This window comes from Hydra viridissima, unplaced genomic scaffold, assembly GCF_058129835.1.
Source record: "Hydra viridissima isolate aposymbiotic clone 2 unplaced genomic scaffold, HvirCarnegie_v1 scaffold_6, whole genome shotgun sequence".
NCBI lineage: Eukaryota > Metazoa > Cnidaria > Hydrozoa > Anthoathecata > Hydridae > Hydra > Hydra viridissima.
In genome coordinates, this window is record NW_028324305.1 from 14,285,253 (window position 1) to 14,312,168 (window position 26,916).

Genomic DNA, 26,916 nt, shown 5'->3' on the forward strand with positions numbered 1-26,916 from the left:
TCGGGTTTTCATTTTCTTTTGCAACAATTACACTTAATAAGAGATTTTTGGGAAAAAATTTCTGACTTTTTAAAGAAACAAGCGTAAGAAATAAATGTTGTTTGATATCATCACCGTTGTGCTTTGTTAGAACCAATTACTGATGTCATTTAGATGAAATAAACGTTTAAATGGTTATAAATGCAAAATAGAAATCATTTTCTCAAACGATTAAATTAAAAAAAAAAAAATCTTTCAAGAAGTTAATTATTAGTCGAATTAATTAAGAAATAGTAGTTTTAAAGCTAACTTTAAAATTAAGTTGGCTTTAAAACTATTATTCTTTACAATTCGCTAATCAAAATATGGTTTTGGATATTTTGTTGTACACGTGCTACATTAAATTGTTACGTATTAAGAATTCCTGATGTAACTGAGAGTAACTCTTACAGAGCTTATATACAACCGTGGAAGGGAGAAGTATTCGTGAAGGCGTTGCTAACAGAAAATTTTATTTGTGTACCATGTTATATTTCAAAGGTGCACGATGTAAAAAGTTATATACAGCGAACTAGCAATAACACTTCGTCATGCTACAGGTGTAAACATTCCCAACATCCTAAGCAAGAAAACATTTTTTTCATTTCCCCAAAAACATTTTCTTCATGTTTTATTGCACAATGAAATTAGTAAAGTAAATGGATTCCAATATAAAGTTACGGAGTCCCTCTAACATGCCTATCAGCATTTTTAAAATAATTATGTTAAAAGTGCAGCAAAAATTTTCAATTTGAAAAAAAAATCTATGTATATACCACACACACACACACACACACACACACACACACACACACACACACACACACACACACACACACACACATACACACACACACACACACACACACACACACACACACACACACACACACACACACGCACGCACACACACACACACGCACACGCACACATACTTTTTTTTTGGAGTTAGCATAATGGTTATTGTGACATTAAACCCACGTGAGCAAATCCAGAAAGAAACATTTTAGTTAACTCATATCTTTAATACTATATCAATTTGGTTTCCAATGGATTTTTTCTTATGTCTCTTATGAAAACAAAGTATCGTTATAATGATCAGGTATCAGATTAACAAGAAAAATACCCTGGGACCGAGGTTTGTTTATATTTGATAAAACTCCTTTTGCAGAATTCATCTATACTTGCCACAAAGCCGTTTTTCAGCTCAACCGTGTCCTGCTAAGATTATTATTCTTTAAAAAGGATTCGCTTAATAATTATTATTCATAATATTTATAATAATTATTAGATCTAGTTAGCTCCCTTTTAAACAAGGAACATTTCAGAAAAAAATTTTGGTTGAAACCAAGTAGTTTTTGTGGAATTTTTGTTTGATTTTAATTCGACTATTAGTAAAACTAAAACTCTTAACAGGTTAGAAAAGTAATGTATAAGAGAAGCCGTTATTGCTAATTGAGACGCATGAAGGAGAATTAAAGAATACAATTAAGATGGCAAGTTTTCGAGAGACGATCACTCCTAATATAAAAAAGCACTAATCTATTTTAATGTACGGACTTTTCTGATAGAATAAGTTTGTCAAACATTGAAATGCAGTTAAAAACTTATTGAACTTTAATTCAAATTTGGTAATTGAATATTTACGCTTGATTAGGTACAGCCAATAGAGCGTTACACGTTCGTTGAGCCCAATTCATCGAGCGTTGAACATTCTTTTTCACTCCTTGTTTGTATAGGAACAGCATTAACTGTGTTTCACTGAGATTCGAATTAAATTTAAAACTTTCATCTCTTTGCTTTAGACGTTTTGTTATTATAATTTTTTAATGTGTTTTGCCCCTGATTTTAATTAAACGATCCTCATATATAAAAAAAATCTTTCTATACACTTAGTCAGAATTTTATTAAAAGAAACGAGAAAACACCCTTCTATTTCTGAATAATAAAGCCGTTAACAAATCGTGTAGAAAAAAAAAAAAAAAAATTTTGCAACAGCAACCTCAAAGTTTTTTTTTTTTTTTTTATTGAATTAATTTTGAATACAGAATCACTTTAGATTTCAACAAAGTTTCAAACGAAGACAAACTTTAACGTAATTTCCATCTTCAAGGTGAAATTTACGTTAAAGTTTGGATTTGAACCATTGTGATTTTTTTGTTGAATTCAATTTTTTAACCAAAGTTTTGTTTTAAGTCTTGAATGCGTTTAAAAGTTCTTTCCTTTTCCTTGTTTCTTTACCTAAAATGTAATATAAATGCAAATGTTTGATTTAACATGAATATAAATGTTGATGTAAACGTTTTGAAGTTGATGTTTTACCGATAAGGGTGCGAAATATTTTTAGTAGCATAAAAATTTAAGGAGCTGATTTTTCATTGCAATAAAAAGAACGAATCAAATAAAAGTTGTTTGAAAAAAGTCTCATCTCAATAAAATGTAAAAAAATATGAACAATCAGAAGCGTGGGAGATTCCCTGACTGAAGGTTCCCCAGTAACAAATATTTTTGAAAACTAACAAGAAATAAATATATGAATGAAATTGTTATGTTACCCAATAGCCAATCAAATGTATCGAACGGTTTGATACGACCAATCATAGTACGAATACTTTGACACGTGAGGTTTTCAATCAATTCAGTTTTTTGGAGAGATCATCACAGCTGCTATATATGCAGCATACCTTAACTGAAAGGTGTACTTAAAATTAGGAATTTAGTACATAAGTTATTTAAAAAAATTAAACCCTACTTATTAGGATGGCTGGTCAACGTCCCAAAAGAAATAACTCGCCTATAAATACAAAAAATCAACCTTTGAAGGCAACAGTTCCTGTTTCTTCACTTGTTAGGAATCCAAGTCCGACTCGAAGAAGAACAAGTCCCTCTTCACCTGGATTTCCTCCTGATAAACGAAACAGAATCAGAAAAAGCCCAGATGTTTCTGCATCTGAGACACGAAATCTTCTTTCTCCTCTTGGTTCCAAAGGTTAGAGCTTCATGAAATGACACACACACACACACACACACACACACACACACACACACACACACACACACACACACACACACACACACACACACACACACACACACACACATACACATACACATACACATACATATATATATATATATATATATATATATATATATATATATATATATATATATATATATATATATATATATATATATATATATATATATATATATGAGAAAATAAAAATAAAATGACTAAAAGCAATTGTTTCTTTTTTAAGTAAGAAACAATGATTTTTAGTACTCTAGCTAATAAATTCTTAAAAATTAAATAAAGAAAATAACCTTTACAGTTTTATAGATTTTGTACTGTTAAATGTCCTTTAAAGCAACTAACTTTTTTTTTTGGGGGGGGGGGGGTTGATAAGACAGTCCTTTATGAATTTGCTTTTTTTAATGGGTGGTTTATATAAGATTTAAATTTATAGTCATTCAAATTGTTAAAGTAGCTCAAGTTTAAAAAATGCTTTCTATTTCTTTTCAATCTTTTTTTCTTCCATGAGTATTTATTGTGTTGATAAAAAAGTATTTTTATATGTTGCAATTCAAAAACATCATTAAGGTCTGATTTAATTTAATTTTTATTCCCTAAAATAAAAGAAGTAAAGATTCTTAAATTATATTTTTAGAACCTTTACACCTTTTGTTGAACCATGACAAAAGTTAGCATTTGAATTCCTTCATTACTAATTGGCTTCTTTAGTATAGTACTTATTGATCTGTTCTGGAATGAATGAAATTCTATGTAACTTAACTAACTAATAGAAACAGAGAGATATTTAAATAGTAGTAAGTGATGAATGAATAATCACACTCATGGAGGCTTATGGATTTATTTAAATGGTCCCTTCCAATCTGCAATTGTATCTAATCTTCCTTTAATGAATATATATGAATTAAATTACACAAGTTGAAAACAAAATAACTGTATACAATCTTTTTGGCTTAGTGGCCTATCTATATTAGATCTGAGCTTAAGTTCATTCCCTTTGAAAACAAAAACAATGTACAAAAAAATAACAGTAACAAATGTCTTTAAGTTTAAATAACTTAAGGCATTGTAATCCTTTACTAAAAACAAATTAACAAGTTTTAACAGGTGTTAAATAAATATATTAATACACATACTTGCACTCACACACAAGTATATACATACAATATCTGATCAATGTAAGTTTTAAAAGAAATGGCATATGTATGCATGCATGTATGCTTGTATACACATAAACCAGATATTGTGAAGTTTTCAGATCTTTTATCTCATTGTTGTTAGTGTAAGAATATAAAATACTTTAATTTTACCTTTGCAGAATTTTTTAAACCTGTCAAGAAACACATCCGAAGAACTAACTCCCTTGAAACGTTATCATCTTACATGAATGGCCAGTGGCCTCGTGAAGTGGTTTCTGGTGGTTATTTTGTAAATAAAAATGCAAACAATAAAGCCACTCAGGTATTTCAATTTTTCCAGATTTTAACAGTTTTTTCTATATTAGACTCCCTAAAGAAAGTTTTTTTTCAATTTTGTAAATAATTTTAAGTATAAATCTATAAGAGATTGTTTGTGTCTTGCTGGAAAAGCCTTTAAAAGTTTTAAATAATTTTTGTGCAATACTCAATAGCAGCAATACTTATGTAGCTCTTCCAAATTTCTAGACACCAAATTGGATTGAATCAGATGAAAGCGTCTTATTGCATGAGTATATTCCTTTATATGAAAACTTTACAAATTATGATCACAGAAAATCCATTGCTGCACTGGGCTCAAAGCAAGTGAGTAAAAATATTTTGTTTTGTTTTGAATGTTAAAATTATGATCTGCATTAGATCTTCCTAATGCTTTGGCAATTTTTTGTATATATTTAAAGAGTTTATTAATTTCATATTTGTAACAGATTTTTCGTCAAGTCTTACAACGCTCCAAACAGAATTCTTCACAGCCAGCTTATGGCAAGCAGTCTCCTGTACATGGTAGCCATGCTACCTCTATTACACAGCACTACTTTACTCCCTCGCCATATAATTCTTCAAAACCAGTCTGCATTCCTCAAGTACCTTCCAGTCCAAAATACCCAACTCTTCATACACGGAGAAGTGTAGAAGGGCTGAATTTTGAACTTGAAGGACTTGATCTGGGTGATGACCATGTAAGTAAACCTTGATAATATATATATATATATATATATATATATATATATATATATATATATATATATATATATATATATATATATATATATATATATATATATATATATATATATATATATATATATATAGTAGTGATACAACAATTACAATAGTTATAATATTTGTTGCGGTGATAATGTTTATAGTAGAAATATCTATTGTGATGACAATCTTCATACTAGTATTAATTAATATTGCTTAGTTTCTACTTTTGCTTCATAATATTTTAATTGATTTAGAGTTGATTAGAACTGTATTAATAATCTCCTTTTTAAATATCTTTTAATTCTATGAAATACTTTCTACACTTTTTGACAGTACAGTAATGTGTATTTGTAATTCTTATTAGATATCCGCTCGGACTCCTCCTGAGGGAAGAAGACCTCCTATCCCTGGTCTAACAACAAAAAATATTAATACTCATACACAAACATCAAATGGATGGATTGATAGCGTTCCTCTTTCTCCTTCAGACAAAGACAGAAGAAGCCTATCTGCTTCTCCATCTTGGTCTTCCTCGCCTACAGAGCAAAGAGAAGCTTTTAAAGATCCTCCTAACCCACATAGATGCATGTCTATAGAGTTGTATTCAAAAGAGTCTTCTGACATTTCTTTACATATTTCCAAGAATGCCTCTTCTCCGAAACCTAATAATTCATTTTGGTTTGCACGAGGTCCTCCTGATGGTGCTGAAAAAATTCCTTTATGCGGTGAAGACATGAAAATGTGAGTTCCCAAGAAAAAAATTTTTAAAATTTAGTTACCTATGTAGCATTATTTCCCCAAATAAAACACCATATTGCAGATGCCATTTCAATTTAGCTTTTATTCAAGTTCAGATCTCTTTGGACTAGTTTCACATTTAGGTTAATATATTTTTAAGGAATATATAATATATTTTTATGTAAAAAAATATATTATATATTCCTTAAAAATATATTAACCTAAATGTGAAACTAGCAATTTTTGAAATAAAAATTATTCGATAGTTATAATTTTTTTTGAATTTTAGCGAAGAAGTTTTAAAAAGTTCGAAGGAATCACACTTGTGTCCAGATGTAACTAAATGCACAATTCAATTCAGTGAAGATTCGCCTTTTTATTCTTTATCTACAGAACCTTGAGACAAGTTTACTTAATAGTTATTAATATTTAAAGTGAGAATTCAGTTTCATATGGATGCTATATAATATATATGTATATATATGTATATATATGTATATGTAAGTATATATATGTATACACACATACACACACATACATGTATATGTATATACACACACATATATATATATATATACACATCTGTTCCGTCTGACTTTGCAGTGTTATATTGGAGCTTAAGTATGTAATCATGTGCGTATGTCTATATATGCTTATGTATATGCTATATATGCTTATATACACATACAAATACTTAAAAGGTATCCTTAAAATTTACATTTTTGGGCCCATTTTCCTGTTTATTTAAAAAGAATCTATATTAAACTATAAACATATTCCAATATTTAAATGAATATTTAAGTTGTTGTTTAGAGAGATACGCATTAATTTATATTAAAATTGTCTTAGATTTTTTGATATGTTATTCGATTTGTTATCATTTTCTCTTGTAATGTTGCTATATTTCTCGCCGAAAACATTCAATTTTTAAACGAAGATCAACACGATTTAGTTAAAACGAAATAAAGGACTGCGTGGGACATGATCTATAAGTATGACGTATGGAAAGAAAAAAAAAAATTCCTAAACTAGAACACAACAGTACATAAATATTTATAACATAATTAATGTTTCGTGTTGTACTTATACTTTAATGTTGCAATTAATTCTTAAAAAAAATTCCCCCTCTTGCTCCACTATGGTTCCTCACGGCAATGCAAACCTTCGTAATAACAGGCGTCACAGTTCGTCAGAATACACGAAAAATGCGCCGAAAAAACTGGGTTTTTTTAATAGTAAACTGATAAAAATTTGTTCGTTTTGATTTGAAAAGCCAATAAAAGCTCTTTTTTTTTTTAAAGAATCGGCCTAAAAATTTTATTAAATCAAATATGATATATAATGCTATTTTCGCAAAACTTACAAAAATCTGGAAACTTAAGTAACTGAAGAGTAGTTTGTCAAAAAAAATCCAATCAGCCTTTTTTTGTGGTTAATGAAACCTAGGGTGTAACCAACAAAAATGAAAATTTTTGAAATCGAATTTGATTAAAATTTATTAATCAAATGCATTTTAATCAAATTCAATTTCAAGTTATGATGACAAATCTTGTTAATTTGAAATACACTTGTTTTTGAGGAAGACTATGTTTTGATTAGCATGTGTTTGACAGCATTGAAAATAGGATGTTTTTAATCCCTGTGATGCCCATCGGCATTTTAATAGTGAAAAATCCTTTAATTTTACAATGTGAGTTTTTATTGTCAATTTTAAAGTTTTTTGAATTATCTGATTGCTTATATTTTGAGAGTTTCTCTTAGCAATGATAACAGTGCTGAAGCTAGGTAATTTCGTGCCATTATAAAGTTAATAAAGCTTTAATAATAATAAGATTTTTTGGTCTTTTTTTTTTTTTAAAAAAAAAAGATTTTTATTGCCTTTTTAAATCATAATGAACGAATTTATGCCAGTTTACTATTAAAAAATTTCAGTTTCTTGGAGTTTCGGCGCATTTTTTGTGTAATCTGACCACTGTGCGCCTTTAAAACAACGGTTTTTCTTTAAGCGGTAAGCTTTTAAAGACTTTAATAAGGTTTGTATATGATTTAGAAGTAAGATGGCTATTAAGAATTATTCTCTTTGTTCGCAAGTTGAAGCTCAACCAATTAAAAAGTAAAACGTTCGAGGCGTGGATATGATCAAAAAGGGTGAATCTGTTTAAGTTTAAGCTTGCATCAGAAAGCTTTTTTCAAATGACAAATACTCTACACACATTTTTTTGATGATTTAGCTCTAAATCATTTTTTAAAAGTGAAACAAGTGATCTAGCATACTCAAAATCATAATCTCAATAATAGTTTTTGAGTACAAAAGTTACATGAGTACAAAAACGTAAACTTAATTATGAGATTAAATTTTTTTCTTTTTTAAGTCCTGAATTCATGAAATATTTTTGTTAAACCAACTAATCAATATATCACAATGACGTATATGATAATGATGGGACAACGGATTGAATTTACATACCGCTTCACCGATGACCATTTTAGCGTTTACCGGAATTTACATACCGTTTCTAGATTTTTTAAAGCGATAATTATCCTCAATACACACATATTTACAAACCTACTCAGTATGTCAATGTTCCCCCAGGCATGGGAAAAAGTTGACGTCAAACTTTGTCAAGTTATCCCACGTGAGAGATATAAAGCAGCTATGATTTGCTACCGCAAACTACTTTTAATTTTTTTGGTATCACATTTAAATAAGACTGATAGTAAGCATCGCATTCTCTGATGACTCGTTGCACAATAATACCATGAATGAAATTTCGAAGTTGGTATCGGAAAAATCAGTCCTTCCGAGACCAATGCCAAATCTGTATTGGTATCGGTATCAAAGGACGGGATATCGTTAAAAATGACCGATCCAGTAACTACACAATACTTTCCGTACCGAGGGTGATGTTTAGCTGATGGGAAAATATGCAGCACAGTAAACAAGCAAGCATCAGCTTTTATGAAACCCGAAACAGAATTTTTGCTGAAGTTCAAAATGAGCAACTTAATAAAAGGATCCATTTATTATCAAAATATTTTTCATCAAAAATAATTCACAAAGTATCATAATTATTTAGCAAAAACTCGTAATAAAAACCAGAAACTCTCCTCCTGTCACAGACACATTTGAAAATAAATAACAGTTTTTATCTCAATACTCTATAAAAAGTGTCAAGTTTACCTTAATACTCTAGTTTACCTTAACAACATTTGTGGTTAGATTTTTTGGGCTTTTTATGTCTTTTGTTTTTTTATTATATTTTTTTTTTAACGAAGTTTCGGCTGTTTCAAAAATTGAACAAATGTCTAGAGGTCAGCTTTAATGACAAAAGTTTGAAATTTCAAAGCCTATTCGCTGCCAAATATTTGTAAGGTTTTATGTTCATATTTACAGTAATATTTATTAGCTACGGTGATTTCTTAGCAGATATTTACAATATATGATTGGTGTTTCTTTGTTGAATTCTTTAAATGAATTTAAAACACTTGAAGTATGAATTTGTGTGTTGCATTTATCATACCGCAAACAAAAAGCCATCTCACAATTTATCGTTACTTAAAGATGTTGTAAAACCTAGAATTGTAAACGAGAGAAAGCGAGAAGGAAGCGAGAAGGAAGCGAGAAGGAAGCGAGAAGGAAGCAAGAGAGACGATAGAAACAGATGAGAGATGAAGTCAATGGTTATTCCTCCTCCTCTGTAGTCTGAAAAAAATCTAACATAAATCAAGAAGGATACTGACCAAAATGAGATGCATTTTTATGATACAATTTTTACTAAATAATTCGTAAGACTCCTTTGAGAGAATCTTTATTGAGAATAATGTAAGTGTAAAATGTGAAATGATAGGAAATATTAGGAAAACGAATCCAAAAGCAAAGTTTCACTTACAATTTTACTTTTAAAAATAATTGAATTAAAACCGTTGTTTCCGCATGGCTGTTTATGTAAATTTGTTTGTTACAATAGAACCATTTTTTTTTTTTACAATACATATTATTATGTAATAATATATGTTGCAGGACATAATATTTTTGAATAATATACAACATCCCCGTGTTATTATAAAGAATGTTGGCAATCAAGGTAATTGCTATCACTAAAAACTAATGTTTATTGAATATAATTAAAAAAGTAATAAGCTTTTTATATTTTTTTCTTATATCTTCATAAAATGTGCGATATTTAATCATTTGCGCAATTAAAAAATCGTATTTTGTAATGCAATTTCAAACAAACTGCACAAAAAGACTAAACAACATAAGCATGGGAATTTCGGCCTTCGAAATCGACGAAATTAAACGAAATTCGTGTTTCAATTTCGTATCGAAATTTATATTGAATTTCGAAAGACGAAATTTTTAAACATTACAAATTCACGAATTTCGAAATTAAAACTTATTTAATTTCGTGTCAATTTCGTTACTTTCAATGACCCAAAATTATACGAAATTTTTTCGCGAAATTAAACAATCCAAAAAATCGAAATTTCGTTCTCAATTTCGATCCGAAATTGAAACACGAATTTCGTTTAATTTCGTCGATTTCGAAGGCCGAAATTCCCATGCTTAAAACAACATCATTCCATTAAGATAAGTGCGACATACACCACCCCTGACCAAATTATCAGCCCATTCTTAACTATTTAATAAATTTTGTTATTTAGTTGCACTAAAATCTATTAAAAATCTATTAAAAATCTATTAAAAATCTATTAAAAATCTATTAAAAATCTATTAAAAATGAACCAAAGTTGCTTTTTTTTTTTTTTTTTTTTTTAACAAAACATGGTTTAGTAATAAAAAAAAAGTATGATACTTTGATTAGAAAAAAAAAAAAAAAAACTATTATTATAATAACAATAAATATAATAATTATTATAATAACAATAAAAAATGAAGGACTTAATTTTATGTCCTCAGGCTGATTACCTTTTAGACACCATTCTACTCATTCCAGAAAAGACCTGGAGTTTGCCGCTCCTTTGGGAAGTTGTCTAAGACTTACTTTTTGCGGGATAGAATTCTTGATGACCATTTGTAAGGGGGCTCACCTCATGTTAATCAGGTTTACTTGCCCGTCAGGTAATTAGGATTTAGTTATTTGTAGACTAATCTTACTATCATTTTACATAAAAAATTCTTCGTATTTATAAGGGAGTGTCATATCTTGAATTATGGTTCCAATCACAAATGGCTTTTTTATTTAACTGAACTTTGTTGAAGACCATCTCTTTTAAAATTTCTTCTTATCGTAACTTCCTCACATTTTCTACTAAATTAAGTTCAGGCTAATTCCCTAAACATATCCACACATACCAAGCTAAAACATCAGTTTTGGGTTTTTGAAGGTGTTTTATGTTTTTTTATGATACTGTCTAATTGAATTTTTCAGATGTTTTTCTTTTCACATAGTGAACCTTTTGTGTAAAAATTTCTACCGAATATTTGTTGGTAAAATAAACTGTAATTTAAAAAATATCATATTTTCATTATTGTTTCTCTATCATTTATCGCAACTGTTAGTTAATTAAATGATAAGTAATTAAAGTAATTAAGTAGTTAGGTAAGCATAAAATTTTTTATGTTATCGTTAGAGTGGAGATTTCCTGTTATCAAAAGTGATTCTCTTGACGTTTTACTTTTAAATTGTCTGTCGCGTGGTTATTTTTAACATTTGAAAAACGAAGTTGTTCCAACGGTAATCTCTGCAGCTTTGATCCATACTTTATTTGACAGCAGAATTGATTTTCAAATCTTTAATTAATCTGATTAACATTCTCTCATCTCTGAATGTTATAATTTATTGTCAACAAATTTCCTGATAAAAGATAAAAGGCTTTCTTTCTAAACCTTTTCGTCTTCTCCTTGATAAATTTTAATGATAAGTGATTTTTGGTTAATTTACGCTCTTCAAAAAAAGAGAAAAGAAGAATGTATTACTTTCATAATAATAAATCATTAAGTTAAAAAAACAGTACATCAACCCAAAACCAGCACTAAGCCAAAAAACTAACACTGGTCTAAAAACCTTATTTTGAGATAATCAATATTTAAAGTTTTAAAGATGTGAGATGCACGACTCGTAGACTTCAAAGCTAAAGTATCCCCGGAAAACCTTTGTTGATCTTACAGATGCTATTCTATATCTACTGATACGAAAACTCGGGCAAAAAAATTTGCAAAACGATTACAAATCGCGCTGGACTTGTACAGCTTTTGAACTTACTGGTTTTATTATACATGCTTTATTTATATTACTTGTAGAATATTATTATGCGTGCAATATTTATATTATTATGTATGCCATATCAGGCATACATAATAATATGAGGCAAAAGTAAAGCAATAAGTTCATAATAATGATATCAATTCGTAATGATTGTTATCATTATTACTGTTGTTATCATTATTACTGTTGTTATCATCATTACTGTTGTTATCATCATTACTATTATTATTATTATTATTATTATTATTATTATTATTATTATTATTATTATTACTATTATTATTATTTTTATTATCATTATTATCATTATTATCATTATTACTATTGTTATTATTATCATTATTATTATTATTATTATTATTATTATTATTATTATTATTATTATTATTATTATTATTATTATTATTATTATTATTATTATTATTATCATTATTATTATTATTATCATTATTATTATTATTATCATTACTTTTATTATTACTATTATTATTATTATTATTATTATTATTATTATTATTATTATTATTATTATTATTATTATTATTATTATTATTATTATTATTATTATTATTATTATTATTATTATTATTATTATTATTATTATTATTATTATTATTATTATTATTATTATTATTATTATTATTATTATTATTATTATTATTATTATTATTATTATTATTATTATTATTATTATTATTATTATTATTATTATTATTATTAACCAACGGTGATCTTTTTTTCACTACTTGTTGACCAGCCTTGGTTGGATGCTTAACCTAACCAAATAAGTCTCATTTTTATTGAAATAAAACTAAAAAGTGCTTACAATGAACAGTTAAAAGATAATATTTTATAACCAACCCTTCATTAACTTCTATTCACAAAAATATTTGTAAACTAAATTTTCTCATTACACTTTATTTGTGAATTAAGTACTTTTAGCGTTACGGTTCAGTTCCCGCTTTTTCTTTTACACAACCAAATAAATAAAAATCTCTTTGAAGGTTGTGTTTATACTAAATTTGCAAAATGGTTGTAAAAAAGTAATACTAGTTTTCCAACTCTGAAAATAACTGTTTCAAAAAAAAAAAAAAAAATTATACTGATAAGATATTTTTTTTGATAAATCCAATACCTCTTGCTCAAAAATGTCGTACAAAGATAAATCTATTTATTTTAGTTTTGAAAATTAGGTCCGTTTTTTGTATTTATGTTTTTTTTTCAAAAGAGAAATCCTAATTTATATTTAAGACTAGTAAAAGATTACGAAGTTTGTAACAAGACGGAAATTTAGTGAATTTCCCAGACCAGATTTACTCTCGAATGAACTGTCTAAAACATGGGTTATAAAAGTAGTTCGCATGAACTAAGGTCTAAACCTTGCGTTATAAAATTGTCTTTGCTCATTTTATGCATACCAAGCCTCAGTTGGGCTAGACTTTGGTCGTTTCATTGTTTGCAGTATAAAAAATGCGTGGATAAACATTAACATGTCAAGCCAAATATACTGGACATATATGTACCTTGACTAGAAATAAAAACCATTAGGTAACTAATGATAAGAAGCAAGATTAAATGCTAGAACTAGTCAGCAAAAGCAATATTCTACAAAAATGCGTTGCGAGTTTGGAAGTAAGTCATATTGTTAAGTCATATTAAAAGTAAGTCATATTAAAAAGCCAAACATACAATAAGTTGTCTGAGTTTAAAGCTTCTAAGTTAATCTTATTATAACTGGTTCTGTAAAGAGAATTTACAAGTAAGCAACGCTTGACTTTCTACAAACGTAGAAAGATTTCATTTAAATTTTGTAAAAAAATTCTCCTCTTCATGCTTCTTTCGGTAATCAAGATGTTTGTGAACAAATTCGAGAGATGTTTTTCGTTTAAGTAGAACAGACGTGAAGAATCGATCAACCAACCGCTTCAACAACTTTACACAACTTTTAACTATGCCTCAAAATGATTTGACCGCATTTGAAGCCGCACGCTCGTGCTATCACGCGCACATTCACGCATCATTCAAATGTTCTCGTTCAAGTAATTTTCCTTCAAAAGCAGTGAATACCTAATTCTCAACTTTTCAAAACAATATTTATATCTCTAAAGTTTGTATGCTTTGTCTAAAAAAGAGGTAGTGAATTACAGCTAAACATTGTTTAAAACCGTTGTTTAAGGAAATCGTTTTCATTCTTTTTTATGCCGATTCTACGGAGTACGAAATTAGAAATACAAAATCAAAGCATTTGATCTTTAGCTCATCAAATACAACTTTTTTGTTCAGTCGTGTCTTTTTGGGTTTTAAGTTCTTAAAAGGGCTTAAAAAACAGCGGATATTTTTATAACACTCGTTGAAATTCGGTCATCCATCAAAGATTTGTTGTTTTTGAGCATTTTAGAAAAATCATTCGGCACTTCAGTAGCTTTGAACACAGCTACATACGGAACAGTGGGCAAGGAAGCAAACGCAAAAAATAGAGCTATTCATAACAAAAGAAGACCTGTTAGCTCTTTGTTTTTTGTTCGCCTGAGAGCGTTTGAGTTATTCGAATAAGTTCCTTTGTTTGAACCGAGTTGATATTTGCCTTCTTTTGAGTTTGATCTTTTGATCAACAATGTACGCGGGGTGTCGTTGTTTGAACTTACTCCGAAAACGAAATCAAAAATACTCTAGCAAAGAACTGCCTTACCGATAAAAAACGACAACAGTAAAGTTTAACGAAAAATGGCTATGCACGGAGGGGCGTTGCACACTGAAATTTTTGAGGGAAATATAAGTGCCGTCAAAAAAGCTGATTTCACTCCAGGTTATGATAATAACAAGAACAGCATTGATATGGAACGTGAGTTTGTTTTTATATATTTATTTTATGTTTATCAAGCGAGAATAAAATTAGAAATAAGAAAATAATTTGAAAGCAAACGTTTCATAAAAATAACTTATTAGTTAAGATTCTTTTACAAATATCAAAAAAATTTCGACAAACTTCCCTGTTTTGATCTGCTAGGGTTGCCAAACAAAGAGTTTTATGACAAAATCAATGGCAAGCGTGAAATTCCTACTGCGATTAATCTGGCTCCTCTAAAGGATCCGTGTTCTGACATTGATGTCGTAAATATACAACAGCAACGACAAGATAATATTAATTTAAACATAGCATTACCACAGACTAAAAGCCCTGAAAATCTGAGAATCGATACTCAACTTCAAAATCCCACTCCAGGGCAAACTCGCGAAATAAACCCTCCTACTAGCATCTATGGAATTGAAAATTTAACAGGAAAATCTTACGACCCAGATATGAAAATTCTTCCAGATATGTCATCACCTAGATATTTAGGTTTGCAACCAGATACTAGACCCATGTCAGATATGCAATCACCAAGATATCCTGGTGTTCACATAAATTCCCCACACCATTCTTCACCTGATAGAGAAACCAATCGTCAAAATCATCGGCCTGATAATAATGCAGTATGGACTTCACCCGTAAAGCCTCACAACTATCGGGCAGTTGCACCTCCAACTAGCCCGTATATAGATGGTCGTGATCCTAATTATTCGTGTTCACCAAGACGATACGTACCACCTTTTTACAACAACGGTCGAAATTTTGGGCATCCTAATGATCGAAATAGGTATGCAGCATATCCTATAGGAAGTCCCCTAATGACAACCATGGGATACCCTCGTGAGTCAATGGATTCGCGTTATAATCTTCACATGGGAGTAGTGGGTTTTGACGATGACAAGTTTAAGCTTTCACCTCCTAGCATGGATGACAAACATATCTGGACAAAACAAGAAGTTGAACTTTTGTTAGATTTGTACGAAGAACACAAAATCAAGCTGCAAGATCCTCGTGTTCGAAAAACGAAGGTTTGGGAAGATATTGCTAAAGAGATTCACGATAAATTAGACTCTGACGTAAACGGCTGCCAATGCAACCAAAAATTTAGAAACATGAAAGCTGATTTCCAAAAAGTCGTTGAACACAACTCAAGGTCCGGCTCATTTCGCAAAACATGCAAATACTTCGAAAGATTAGAGAAACTACTAACTCCAATGAGCGAAACCGAAAAACTTAAAGACGAAGTTGAAAACGATACCACATACTATAGTTTTAATAAATTGGCTCAAAATGCCACCCCAAACGCCAACGGATTCTACGATGCTGCATCCCGCAGTACATCGTCCTCAGAATCAAGCGAACACCATTCGTATGAAACAAGAAGCACACCAAGTTCGCCAGAAAAACGAACACTAAATCAAATGGAAACTGGAAGCAACGATGCTTCACCCCCACCACCCCCAAAGCGAACGTGCATTGAGTGTGGCGGCATGGATAAACGAGAGCTCATTGACGTTTTAAAAGAATTCTTAAAAGAGCAAAGGATTCGAGAAGAACAAACAATAAGTAAAATAAACGCATTACATAAAGAAAAGATAGACACTGTTGTAAGGTTTCTCGACCTTTTCCAAGAATTAGTAAAGAAAGTGTAAATATATATATTTGTTCAGCGCGAATGCAGATACTGAACGTAACTCTTCATTCCGAAAAACAATGACTTTCCTTCTTCGATTTATTTCTCCGAAATTGAATTCATTCTTTATAATAATATTTATGATAACCAATGATGATTTTTTTTTTAAAATTTAATTTTGTAGTTGAATTATTTTGTACGTAATTTATTTGTAATATAGATAAAATATAAAGAGACTGGGTAGAATAAATATAAAGGTTTCCGAGCCAACGTTTGTTGTCTACCACACAAAATGTACCAAAAATAAAATTTGGTTACGTGAAAGAGAAACTAAACGCAACACAAATTCTGATATTACTCATCAAGAATTGCTATTTTTATTATTGCGATTGTAAAATTGAAGAACATCATCCTCTCTCTGGTTTTTTAACTTGAATATCATCGAAACTCCGAGTCACTAAAAATGAATTAATTCGCACCATTTAAAAAACACAAACCACAAGAAATTTATAAGCCGATAGAAAAATGTTTTCTAAAAATCATTTGCATCTTCTTCAACCGTTACTTTCGAAAGCTCTTTCAAACCAACCAGTAAATCCTCGCCCCCTAACACAATGGCATGCCTCGAATAACGAAAGCCATTCTGCATATGTAAGGTTGGTCGTAATTCAACACCATAAGTGTGAACAACTCCCAAACGACCATATACCCAATCTAACGAATCTCCACTGGTCTGATCTAAATTAAAACAATTTAAAACGTTTCATACTGATAGTGGGAAATTCATTACAGGAATATGCACACACACACACCTTTAAATAATTTAGCCGCAGAATTTTCTTCATATTTAATCGCATAAAGATGTATTAACCCTTAGCACTCCGATAGCAACTACAGGTCGCCATACATACCCCAAATTATTTAAATATCCATTTGGGTGATATCTTTTTTTGTATCTATTTTTAACATATTTAATTGAAACTGCAACAAGTACGCTGGAGCTATAAGAGCTATATCGTACAAAAAAAAAAATCCGGAGTGTAAAGGTTTAAAGCATAAAAGAGCAGACCACTAAAATGCACTTCAGCGCAAAAAATGATCGAAAATTATTTTTTCTTGCAACTAAGTTTATCTATTTTAATTATTTATTTTTACAGAAAAAATTTGAGTTGAAAGCATAATACGTTTATCGATACTCACCAAGTTATTTTAGTAATGTTTTGAAATTATACGCTTCTGTATATGGTCTGATATTTTGGTAATATTTTGTACAACTCTTATTCGCTATATTCGAATCAACAGTACGGAGTAAATAAATTGAAATCTGTAAATTTGCTGTTTGTCATAAAAATCTAGCTTTCATTTTCTATATTTTTTTCAGGTTTTATTTTATTGCTAAGAAAATTTTTGTGACATGTAAAAATATTTTCTCCTATGTGAAAAAATACTTTCTACATACAAATTTCATAAATAATAAATTAATAAAATTAAAAAAAAAAAAAATTCCTGATGATTTCACTTACACATGATATCCGAGGACTGCCCAATTTTATATATTACGCCATTTTTTGATTTAATGGCTGACTGTATGCGTTTTAGTGCGTTTTCCTATGAAAAATAAGTAAATTATTAATAATAATAGTAATAATAATGATAATAATAATAACAATAATAATAATAATAATAATAATAATAATAATAATAATAATAATAATAATAATAATAATAATAATAATAATGATAATAATAATAATAATAATAATAATAATAATAATAATAATAATAATAATAATAATCACCACCACCACCACCACCACCACCACCACCACCACCACCACCACCACCACCACCACCACCACCAACACCACCACCACCACCACCATCATCATCATCATCATGACCATCATCATCATGACCATCATCATCATCATCATCACCACCACCACCACCACCACCACCACCACCACCACCACCACCACCACCATCATCACCATCACCATCCTCCTCCTCCTCCTCCTCCTCCTCCTCCTCATCATCATCATCATCATCATCATCATCATCATCATCATCACCATCATCATCCTCATCATCATCAATTGTAAAAAATAGATAACTTACTACCTGTGTTCTATAATCTTTTGAGAACGCAGAAGTAAAACCCCAAGGATACATCCATAATTGACCGTAAGTGTGCACATCTATGTAAACTTTTAATAATCGACGATGTTTATAAAGAAAACGAGCGAGAGACAGGGTTTCACTCTCTGAAAATGGATGAGTTCCGCAGAATATTTCTGCACAAGCGTCTGGAGAAGAACCTCCACCTATAGGAAATTTTTCTTAAAAGGTTTATAAAACATTTAAACTATTAGTTAAACGTAAAATCATTAGTTTTTTAAAATATTTATTAAATGTTTTGTTGACAATATTGAGTCAAGGAACACTTATACTTATAAATAAATGACACTTATAAATAAATATAAAATAAGTAAAGGTTTTTGATTTTATCACAACAAAGATATTAGTATCTGAACATAATGAAAAAACAGAAAACGATGATTTAAAAATCCTTTTTATGGTTATGGCTATTGAATAAAACTCAGACATGAAAGCAACAGTTTATAATAAACACCAAGTATGAGCTACAGAGTTAGGTAATTAAAATATAAAGGTAAACAGACAAAATGTTTTTATCTGTTGAAAAGAAAACTGCAAAATGTATGGTCTTAGCTTGGAATCTTATCATTAAGGATTTTATAAACAATTTGGTACATAAATTATAACTTCAATTTAAATAAACTCTAAAATGGCATTGGTCTATAATTTTCAACAGTAAACAACCTGAAGACAACTCTTTTTGATAGCGTTGGATTGCATGACATCAAATAATCACATTAAATCCAATTAAAAATTGAGATTTTCAAGCGTACACAGCGTACACAACGTAATCGGCCAACTCCGTTTTATGCAATTTTACAGGAAAATCAAAAAACTAAATTCTAAAATTCTATTTGGTGCTTTTTCATTATACATATAGAATTAACTGAATAGTATTAAAACATGCATTAATCACATACCCATTTAATAGTTTTTTTGGATGAGTCTATTTGAAAATTAAAAAATAAAAAAGATATGAGAAGTTGAAAGATTTACATGCAGGCATTTTTCTTGGTAATTTTAAAAGCTAGGAGATGCTTAACTTTGTATACAACTTTGTATATAACTTTGTATATAGTGAACCGTACAACGACATCAAAACATAATTTTGGGTTAAAAGTGGAGTTAGCCAATTTGCAGGTTAAGCTATCAAAACCTATAACCCCGGTATAGGTTCAGTAGATAATTTTACAAAACTCTCACCCAGGACATCTGGAATGACCATCTGAAGTGACTCACACATTAAAATCTTTAAAAGAAATTTAAACAAAAACTTACCTCCCCACCTGTAACCAAAGTTTCGATTAATATCAACTCCTGGGCAGTTCTGATCAGATGTCTTTGAAAGCGATTTACGCCACATTCTGTACTGAAAAAGTTTTTAATGAGATAAATGTTTTAATAAACGTAATTAAAGTTATGTGTGATGTAAAATTAATGTAATTTAATACAAATATATTGTAATTTAAAATCAAATTCTCGACCTTTTGTAATATAATCTCATTTTTATCCGTTCCTTTAAAAAATTTTAAAAATCAAAATTTTCTATAATCAATGACTTATCAAATGACAAATAAAATTACAACTGATGATAAAGAAATGACAACTGATGATAAAGAAATGACAACTGATATATGACAAATGTTAACTGACAATATAAAATAAAATAATATTAAGATAAAATCACAAAATAAATTAAAATAAAAAAAAATGGTTTAACTAAAATGTTAACAATAAAATTAGTATTAATTTCTATTAAATCTAGCACAATAAATTGCAGAACAAGATTAAATCTTTGCAAAATAATATTCTACTTACCCTTTCTGTTCTGGAATGTATATATCCATCAGGATTCAATATTGGGATCATAGTGACATCATAATGTTTTAGCATAAAGCTGATATCAGCATCATAATTTTGATTAAATATTATCTAAGAAATAATACAACTTGCAACTTGCTTACCAAAATAAATCTCAAAAAATTGTTAGAAACTAAAAATAAAAGAATATATGGATGCAAATATTACTTTCAGAAGATTTATAGAATGCAACAAAAACAAAAAAATATTTATAATCAAACCTTGCGTAGAACATATTTACAAGAAGAGACTCCGAGCCATTCTCTCGCGTGCGCGCCACAATTAATGACAATCTTTGGTTTGGTAATAGAGGAGTTGCGGAAAATCTGAAGAAAAAAAAATTAATAAATTTTCTTGCAAAAGCTAATTAAAAATAAAAATCTAATTCTTGATTATGCATTATTAAATAATAATATTTCAAATTATGCATTATTAAATAATAATATTTCAAATTATGCATTATTAAATAATAATATTTTAATATTAACAGTATTATTATTTAATAATAATATATAATATTATCATTTAATAATGCATGTGATAATATTATTTAGAATATAACAAACTAATGTTCCATTTCTACAATCATATTTATAAGAGAAAAAAATAAAAGATATGATGAATGGTATAGGAATGGACTCCATCCATGTTGAAGCTTGCCTGGCTGTCCCTTAAAAAATTTATGAATGTTAGCTTTGAGTTGCCAAGCATCATCGAAGATCTCTGACATGGGAAACTGCACCACACAGTGATGCTCGCTTGGAGTGATGACTGGAGAATATGTTAGGTGGGACAAGATCTCCCATCCAATCCCTACAAACTTAAAACATGTTGCTTTTGCCATGTGTAGCCACACACAATTGTGCAGAAAACAAATCTTTTGGTACTGTGGCTGCATTTGAGTGACTTTCTGCTTGAGTCTCTCCAGTTATTGACAGTAATAATCAGCCATTATGTAGGTGTTGGGAAGAAAAAGCTCAAAATACATGATGCCATGTACATCCCACCACACTGACAACATGACCTTCTTTTGGTGAGGCTCTACTTTGGGCTCTAGTTTTGCCTGCTCTTCAGCACCAACTCACTGACACTTTTGTGTGTGTTTTACATAAAGCACACATTTTTCATTGTCAGTGATTTAGTGATTTAATCAGTCAAAGCACCACTTTTTGGAGTGCAAATCTTCAAGCGCATGTCAATGCCATGTTGTGTCAGACTGTGGAGAACTCAAATCGCTAACAGTAGAACATTTTCCAATGAATGAAGACAGTACAACACTGATATGTGAGAACATTGGAGTGTGGAGGCTATGTAGTGGCTACTGAGTCTTAGATCATCCTCCACCAGTTTGTGCACCACTTCAGAATCAACTTCAGTTGGATGAACAAACCTTGTAGAACACTTGAGTTGAATGTTGAACAAAATTGTTGAAAGCAAATTTTACAAGTACATTTGGTATTACTGCCTCAGCCTAGGGCTTGTCATGTTACATTTGGCCTCACAGAATGACCAAGCTGGAGTTTATATAAGATGCAATGCGTTGAATGTGAGATTTCTGAACTGACATCTTATGTCAAGTAAATCACCTGTACTTGCTTATATAATTACATGGAAACTTCTAAAAAATAATGTACTGTTGATGCATTTAAACAAAATGCTAGAACATTCTAGAAAATTATAGAACTTTCCATGTTCTTAGGAAATCCATTTCCATCTTAATACTATTATACTTTATAATAGCTCTTTTACTTTAGAGCTGTTTTTATTTTAAACATAATATTATTATACTTCATAATATTTTATATACTTAATGCTGTTAAAATAATACTTCATATTAACAATACTGTAAACTTTAATACTATAGTAATAAAAAAAAGAACACATTAGAAGAATAATAGTTTAACCGATGTATTTTTAAATGAACCGATCAAGGAGTTTTATCTAGAAATTTTTGTGTAATAAATGTATTTTCAAACACAAAGTCAGAGATTTATGTAAATAAATTTCTTTGCAACAGGTGACCATCAACATGAATATATATATATATATATATATATATATATATATATATATATATATATATGTATGTATGTATGTATGTATGTATGTATGTATGTATGTATGTATGTATGTATGTATGTATGTATGTATGTATGTATGTATGTATGTATGTATGTATGTATGTATGTATGTATGTATGTATGTATGTATATGCAAAGATTAATAAGACTTCTTCTATCAAGAGTTCTCAATAACTCTTGCTCAATGATATATTAAAACAAAAAAATTGGATTTGCATTTGGCTACTGGTAAAAAGAGAGTTTTATTGGAGCATGACATTTGTCCCATTCATTAAGTGTGTCTCATTGAATGGGACAAACATAAAAGAATTAAAAATAAAGGTATTTAATTCAATCATTTTTCAAATTGGTTTATTAATTGTAAATGTAGTTAAATATATAGATACATACATAAAGACCACACAAAAAACATTTTTAACTTTAAACATTTTAACTCTAAATAAAATTCAATCAAAGCAGAACTTTCTCATTTTAGAATATTATATTTAGTTATTTTTGTTTAAGTAAAATATTGCAGTATAAAAGTGTGTAAATAATACCCATTACCCATGGGGATAAAAGTAAGGGACTGCAGCATTCCTCTGCTGAGCTGTAAATAATACTTTATTAAATTCATTCAATAGGTAGTACTTTGTCCCATTCAATATGCGCATCACTTTATCCAAAAATGATTAGTCACACCAAAAACACCATTAACTAAGCTTGAATGTTTTACTCACTGTAGTACTAGAGACTGCTATCTATTTAAGCATGGAATTTTATTTTCCATAACTTCAAAAATTGCTGCAAAATCAGAAAAAAAAAACGCTTTTAAAAATTACTTTTTACATTCGAAAACACAATAACATCCATTGTCATAACGGTCATAGAGCAATAGGATGGATGAGTCGGTCAGTTGAGTTCTTGTTTCTATCACTCTTTGTTACAGGAATTTGAATATCCTTACATCGATGCTTGTATAAGAATCTGAGTTTGTCCCATTCAATAATCGTCCCATTCATTAAGGTTCTCCCCTATGTATTTTGACAGATGATTGCATGTCGGTATGAAACTTAGTACTAATTACCTACAAAATTGTCATCCTTTACTGTATTTTCAATATATATGTATTTTTTTCACTAGTAAACTCTTTTTATTACTGTTGCTGTTACTGCATTTAATATCATTTACCAACATTCCTCTATTCTATCAAATGCATTGAATATATATATATATATATATATACATACATACATACATACATACATACATACATACATACATACATACATACATACATACATACATACATATATATATATATATATATATATATATATATATATATATATATGCTATTGCTTTTTAAAATTGAAAAAGTAATATAGTTACAAAAATTTTAAAATTAGTAAAAAAAATACAAAAATCGCTAAAACTTCTATGGGCATTCACTTACTGCCCTGATACTACACTGAAAGATGAATTAGTTAAGTAAGAAGGTTCCATGTGAATTTTTGAAATTTCTAGTGGAAAATTCCAAAATTAAATGCAGTATGTCAACTTACCCCTGTAGCCCTGGTCTCTCCTATTTCTTAGTAGCAAACTTTATTTTAATAAAAACATTTATTTGATTATAACTGTTAGCTTCTTAATGTTAAAAATATATTGACTGTTAATCCTTAATGTTAAAATGTAAACTGAATAAAGTATTGACTGCTCTTTAGCATGAAAATTATATTGACTACATATAACTCATATAATTAATCAAAACTTTTTGTATAAGTTCATTTTTTACTCTGGGGTTGGGGCCTATTGAATTTTGAATAGAACTTGACCATAATAGGCCCCACTCTACAAATAAACTGAGAGAATAGATGTAGTAATAAGGTGCTGTAAGCTTTGTTTAGGAACTTGATTTGAATCATGAATAATTTTACATGACTTTTTAACAGTTTTTTTGCTTTACAATATATGCGAAATTGCAAAACTTACATTAAAATTCATCCTGCATTCGAATATTGATATAAGTATTTGACCCCAACCCTGGTTGACTTAGATACCAAGTTGACTTAAACACCATATTTGATAGATTCTTATCAAACACTAAGTATGTATTATTAACTACTTAAAACACCTAAACAGAATTTTAAAAAAGGATTAAATACCATCAGTAAACTTAAAAAAACTTTCATTTTTCAAAATGTAAAAAACTTTATTTTTTCATACACAGATTTTAAAAAAATTATTTTAACACTTAAAGATTTCAAAAACTATTTTAAAGAACTATTATAAAAGGAATATTGCATTTTACAGTAACAGCATGTATAGGTTGTCCTCCATAAGAGCTTCCGATTTTCTCCATTTTAACAGAATCATTGTAAAAGAATGATAGCCTAATCATCTCAGCAACTAACTAAAAAGAATTGTATTTATATAACATTTTTTTGTTGCTTTGAAGAACAGCAAAACTCTTTTTGGTAAGAATTTCTCAGCTGCCTATTATTTCAAATTTTTTGTAGCTTCTATATACATATATATATATATATATATATATATATATATATATATATATATATATATATATATATATATATATATATATATATATATATATATATATATAAGTGTATACATTTATATATATACATATATATGTGTGTATATATATGTATATATATGTAGACACACACACATACATATATGTATATATAAACAAAACATTAAACAAAAGATTGATTAAAAAATTAAATTTTTTTTACCTCATCAAACCCTTGATAATTGTTGTCAAATGTTTCTATTCCATTTAAGGAGATATTTCGATGTCCAATACTTTTATACAAGTCATCACTAACCACCTCATATCGAATGTCTAACTTTTGAATATGCAGTAAAAGTTCTTTGAAAGAGTTTTGCGCAACCCATATGTCTACATGGCGACCAGATTGATCTGCATTTCTCCAAACTTGTAGCTATCAATTAAAAACAAAGAAATAAAAAGAAAACAAGCTTAAGTAACTCTTTGTAATACAATAACTAAAAAGTTTATGAAGAATTAACACAAAAACACAAATATATGTGAAGTTAATAAAATTTATAAAGAAAAACAAAAAACAAAGGTAACTTTGATGTTCTGACCTGATCTAATAATAATGATAAATGTCAAACTTCAATGTTAAATAATCAATTACCTTTAAGCCTCGTTTGTCACTTTTAAATGTTCTGAGAAAATCCACTTGGGTTTGGTTTATTGGATTTAATCGCAACAACAGAGGTCTAAAAAAGGATGAAAGAGAACAGAATTGTAGTTATGGAAACTTTTGTTTGTTGAAACAGTAGTTTCATTTCTTAACACAAAATGAAAAAAGACTTTTATTGCTCAAGACAAAATAGTTATTTATCTCCACCAGAGAAGTAGCAAACTAATGACATGTTAAAAAAAAAAAAAAATTAGAAAACTATTGCGCTAATTTCCTCATTAAACTATTTTCATCAACAATATTTTTATTATTATGATTATTACTATTTTTATTATTACTATTATTATCATTATTATTAATTTTATTATTACTATTATTATTACTATTATTATCATTATTTTAGAATAAATTTTGTAGTGTATGTACATATTTTTCTCATAAACATAAATAATTTGACTTAACAATATTAGCTTGGTTTTGATAAACAAAACTACACAAATTTACCCTGGTCTAAGTGCTACATCTTCTTTATATTCATGTTTTGTAAAAATTACAGGTAGAATCAAAATTAAAATTGCTCTATTTATGCAAACCATTGTAAAACTTTCATTTGATATTGAATGAAAATTGACTTTCCATAAGCCGACAAGTCAAATGATGAAAAATAAATAAAGGAGTTTAAAAAGTAAATAGACTGAGTTAAAATACACTGTTTATTTGTTTACTTTATGAAACCAGAGTTTAAAGTACATTTTCATTTTGTTTACTTTAAATGTTATACAGGAAAAAATTTAATATACAACTTTGAATATTTTTTTATTCTACAGGAATAATTTTTTTTTACAGAGATAAATCTAACAAATATCACTATAAATTACAAAAACTATTTTTAGAATTAAAACCAGCCATTTTGAAAGAAAAACAATACTTTTCTTACACTTTGAAAAATAAAAAC

At 28.7% G+C, this 26,916-nt stretch overlaps 3 protein-coding genes and 1 pseudogene across 5 annotated transcripts; 2 read left to right on the forward strand and 2 right to left on the reverse strand.

Moving 5' to 3' along the window:
- LOC149887157 (uncharacterized) overlaps positions 1-26,916 on the reverse strand; it is a 563,485-nt pseudogene that overhangs the window by 15,410 nt on the left and 521,159 nt on the right.
- On the forward strand, positions 2,648-7,064 carry LOC145190436 (glucocorticoid-induced transcript 1 protein-like). Its single transcript, XM_080067308.2, has 6 exons — positions 2,648-3,007; positions 4,371-4,513; positions 4,717-4,833; positions 4,956-5,207; positions 5,600-5,976; positions 6,263-7,064. The coding sequence occupies exons 1-6, from the start codon at positions 2,779-2,781 to the stop codon at positions 6,372-6,374; spliced, it is 1,230 nt and encodes a 409-aa protein (XP_079923434.2). The 5' UTR covers positions 2,648-2,778; the 3' UTR covers positions 6,375-7,064.
- Positions 13,658-16,952, forward strand: LOC145189743 (uncharacterized). The gene is made up of 2 exons (XM_080066405.2): positions 13,658-15,045; positions 15,211-16,952. Exons 1-2 carry the CDS (start codon positions 14,928-14,930, stop codon positions 16,704-16,706), a joined length of 1,614 nt encoding a protein of 537 aa, XP_079922531.2. The 5' UTR covers positions 13,658-14,927; the 3' UTR covers positions 16,707-16,952.
- LOC145189744 (carboxypeptidase B-like) lies at positions 16,872-26,681 on the reverse strand. 3 transcript variants are annotated; one of them, XM_090089555.1, is made up of 10 exons: positions 26,466-26,677; positions 25,953-26,037; positions 25,524-25,733; positions 25,076-25,177; positions 20,926-21,030; positions 20,663-20,776; positions 20,123-20,213; positions 18,809-19,011; positions 18,211-18,295; positions 16,872-17,425 (listed from the first exon to the last, which is right to left on the reverse strand). In XM_090089555.1, the coding sequence occupies exons 1-10, from the start codon at positions 26,555-26,557 to the stop codon at positions 17,220-17,222; spliced, it is 1,293 nt and encodes a 430-aa protein (XP_089945681.1). In that variant the 5' UTR covers positions 26,558-26,677; the 3' UTR covers positions 16,872-17,219. The 3 variants fall into 3 exon arrangements, 2 of the variants coding, with proteins under 2 accessions (XP_089945681.1, XP_089945682.1); XR_016453095.1 differs by having other exon boundaries at positions 17,107-17,425; positions 20,123-20,208; positions 26,466-26,681; XM_090089556.1 differs by lacking the exons at positions 25,076-25,177; positions 25,524-25,733; positions 25,953-26,037; positions 26,466-26,677 and adding an exon at positions 24,757-24,895.

Excerpts from the sequence above, each read along its gene's own strand:
- LOC145189743 (XM_080066405.2), top strand. The coding sequence starts at position 14,928 with ATGGCTATGCACGGAGGGGCGTTGCACACTGAAATTTTTGAGGGAAAT. Across the intron at positions 15,046-15,210 it reads GAACAGCATTGATATGGAAC|GGTTGCCAAACAAAGAGTTT; the intron begins GTGAGTTTGTTT and ends TTGATCTGCTAG.
- LOC145189744 (XM_090089555.1), bottom strand. The coding sequence starts at position 26,557 with ATGGTTTGCATAAATAGAGCAATTTTAATTTTGATTCTACCTGTAATT. Across the intron at positions 26,038-26,465 it reads GATGTAGCACTTAGACCAGG|ACCTCTGTTGTTGCGATTAA; the intron begins GTAAATTTGTGT and ends ATCCTTTTTTAG. Across the intron at positions 17,426-18,210 it reads GCAGTCCTCGGATATCATGT|ATCAGACCAGTGGAGATTCG; the intron begins GTAAGTGAAATC and ends GTTTTAATTTAG.
- LOC145190436 (XM_080067308.2), top strand. The coding sequence starts at position 2,779 with ATGGCTGGTCAACGTCCCAAAAGAAATAACTCGCCTATAAATACAAAA. Across the intron at positions 3,008-4,370 it reads TTCTCCTCTTGGTTCCAAAG|AATTTTTTAAACCTGTCAAG; the intron begins GTTAGAGCTTCA and ends TTACCTTTGCAG. Across the intron at positions 4,514-4,716 it reads CAAACAATAAAGCCACTCAG|ACACCAAATTGGATTGAATC; the intron begins GTATTTCAATTT and ends CCAAATTTCTAG.